General features: G+C 45.1%; 1 protein-coding gene across 1 annotated transcript in view; it reads right to left on the bottom strand.

The window, feature by feature from the left end:
• zgc:154058 (Transmembrane protein 150A-like) overlaps window positions 1-2500 on the bottom strand; it is a 39735-nt gene that overhangs the window by 23100 nt on the left and 14135 nt on the right. Inside the window, exon 5 of the mRNA XM_062519826.1 lies at window positions 2113-2180. Coding sequence (XP_062375810.1) covers window positions 2113-2180 — 68 coding nt within the window. The remainder of the gene's footprint in view (window positions 1-2112; window positions 2181-2500) is intronic.

Genomic DNA, 2500 nt, shown 5'->3' with positions numbered 1-2500 from the left:
CAATCTGGAGGTGCCCGTTTTATCCATTGGTTTTTATCGTGTTGCAGCAACTTTCCGCATAAGATGGGCTTAGATTTGGAAACACATTACATCTACATTTCAGGAAGGGTCAGGATTGTCAGCAATGGTAACAGATAAGGTAATGATGATCATCTTTCTTTATTATTGTTAGTAGGCCTACTTCCTCAAACTAGCGGCGTCTCCTCGGAGCTGTCATTTTCTTAAGTGAGCCGCGGCAATTTCAGTTTCAAATGAGCTTAAAGGAATACGCCACCCAAAAATGAAATTAAGCTAGTCTCGGTCACCCCCAGAGTTAGAACAGTGAAAAAAACCCGGTTAAAATCCGTCCGGGCATTCTCCTGCTTTGGGAGCAGCGATGTTAGCTTTAGCTTAGAACAGTTGCTGTAGATGAAGGGTGTCAGTGAGCACGTCCTCCAAAAAGTGACCGAGACGTCTACATTTTTTTCTAAATATATCTTGGGAGCCGTGTGTTCAAAACGAGTACAAATCATAATGCAAAATCGAACGAGACTATTACCTGGGCAGATCTTTACTTGGAACTATTTTCAGCCTCATCGCCGACAAAGCTAGCTAGGCGCAAAGTTCTCACGTAGCAGTCTTGTAAACTCCCAACTAGATTCGACTGGAACTTCACAAGTGGTGCTACGTGAGAACTTTGCGCCTAGCTAGCGGTGCTTCGTCGGCGATGAGGCTGAAAATAGTTCCAAGTAAAGATCTGCCCAGGTAATAGTCTCGTTCGATTTTGCATTATGATTTGTACTCGTTTTGAACACACGGCTCCCAAGATATATTTAGAAAAAAATGTAGACGTCTCGGTCACTTTTTGGAGGACGTGCTCACTGACACCCTTCATCTACAGCAACTGTTCTAAGCTAAAGCTAACATCGCTGCTCCCAAAGCAGGAGAATGCCCGGACGGATTTTAACCGGGTTTTTTTCACTGTTCTAACTCTGGGGGTGACCGAGACTAGCTTAATTTCATTTTTGGGTGGCGTATTCCTTTAACGCTAGACAAACGCCTTTATTTGCAACGCGATCACCTTGTACCCAAACCATTTCGAAACGAAGGAGCCATTTGTCCTCCACTTATTTACAAGCTCCTTGGTTTGCGGGACTCATGTTTCGCGCTCTAGGGGATTTTAAAAACAGTGACGTGAGTGAAAGTGCGGCGCCGCCGCCGGGGCTGTGTGTGAGCGGGGGACAGAGAGATGCGACAGGGTTGCAAAACTGCGTGGCTGTTATTTCAAATAGCGTAGAATATTGTAAACGAATCGGTTAACCGGGTTCAACCGGCTAATGAGGCTCGGTGGTCGGTCAAGAAAATTAGTAGTTTTCGCCATCCCTAATCATTACAGTCATATCGCATTCATATTATGACAAATGCTCATCCCGGGGAGGACTGTTACTGGTATATTGATAGTGATACTACAGCATGAGTATATGTAACCATGCTCAGACATCATGGAAAAAGCACAACAAACATAGCCCCTTCAGTGACCATGCACAATGATCACAACCATTTCACACATTAGCCAGACCTCCTGACTACCAGACACCTGTGTGGCTCTGAATGCATGTTAGACCATTGACATTGTTCTGCACAGACTTAAGCGAGAGGGGGAAACCCACGTCTCCAGGCAAGTCAGCATCTGCATTTCAGTGCTAATGTATCCTGAGTGTCACTTTAATCTCCCATATGGAGTGTGTGCTTTGTGCATGTGTGGTCCTGCTAAGCCACGAACGCCGAGCCAGAGTTTATGGCGTCTGGAGACAACTGTGTAGAAACTTGGCTGAAATATGGGTGGCAACATTTAGAGGCTTAACTAAGGTTGACACTGCTCAACCAATCAAATACCATGTGCTCAAAGCCAGGGACATGACACACAACAGAAGTGGCGTTCATCTCCAGGGATGTCTTTGTACAATAGAGCCACAAATCATACCTGGACTCCAAAATGAAACTGTTTGTACATGGGGTCTATTTTTGGATATGTGTGTATGGTGTGTGTGTGTGTGTGTGTGTGTGTGTGTGTGTGTGTGTGTGTGTGTGTGTGTGTGTGTGTGTGTGTGTGTGTGTGTGTGTAATACTCACCCATGAAAGAGCCGGTACTGCAGATGAGACTGAAGAAGCAGCTCTCAGGCGGAAGAGTTCCACATTTGCTGCAAAACACACACAAACACACACACACACACACACACACACACACACACACACACACACACACACACACACACACACACACACACACAATTAGCCATAAGTCCACTTCCTTGTCTACATCACTCACTCATACAGACCCGCACACAAATACAGAGAGAGAGAAAGATAGATAGAGAAAGACAGAAATGCTCAGAACATGCAGGCAACTTCTGAATACATACAGTAGAGGATAAGTACATCTCTCTCCCCCTCTCTATCTTTCTTTTCTGTAGCATTGACACAAAGAGAAATGGACACTGTCCTCCGAAAATAAGGGTAG

Source organism: Sardina pilchardus, chromosome 18 (assembly GCF_963854185.1).
Source record: "Sardina pilchardus chromosome 18, fSarPil1.1, whole genome shotgun sequence".
Taxonomy (NCBI): Eukaryota; Metazoa; Chordata; class Actinopteri; order Clupeiformes; family Clupeidae; genus Sardina; species Sardina pilchardus.
This window is presented reverse-complemented; position numbering and strand designations above follow the sequence as displayed.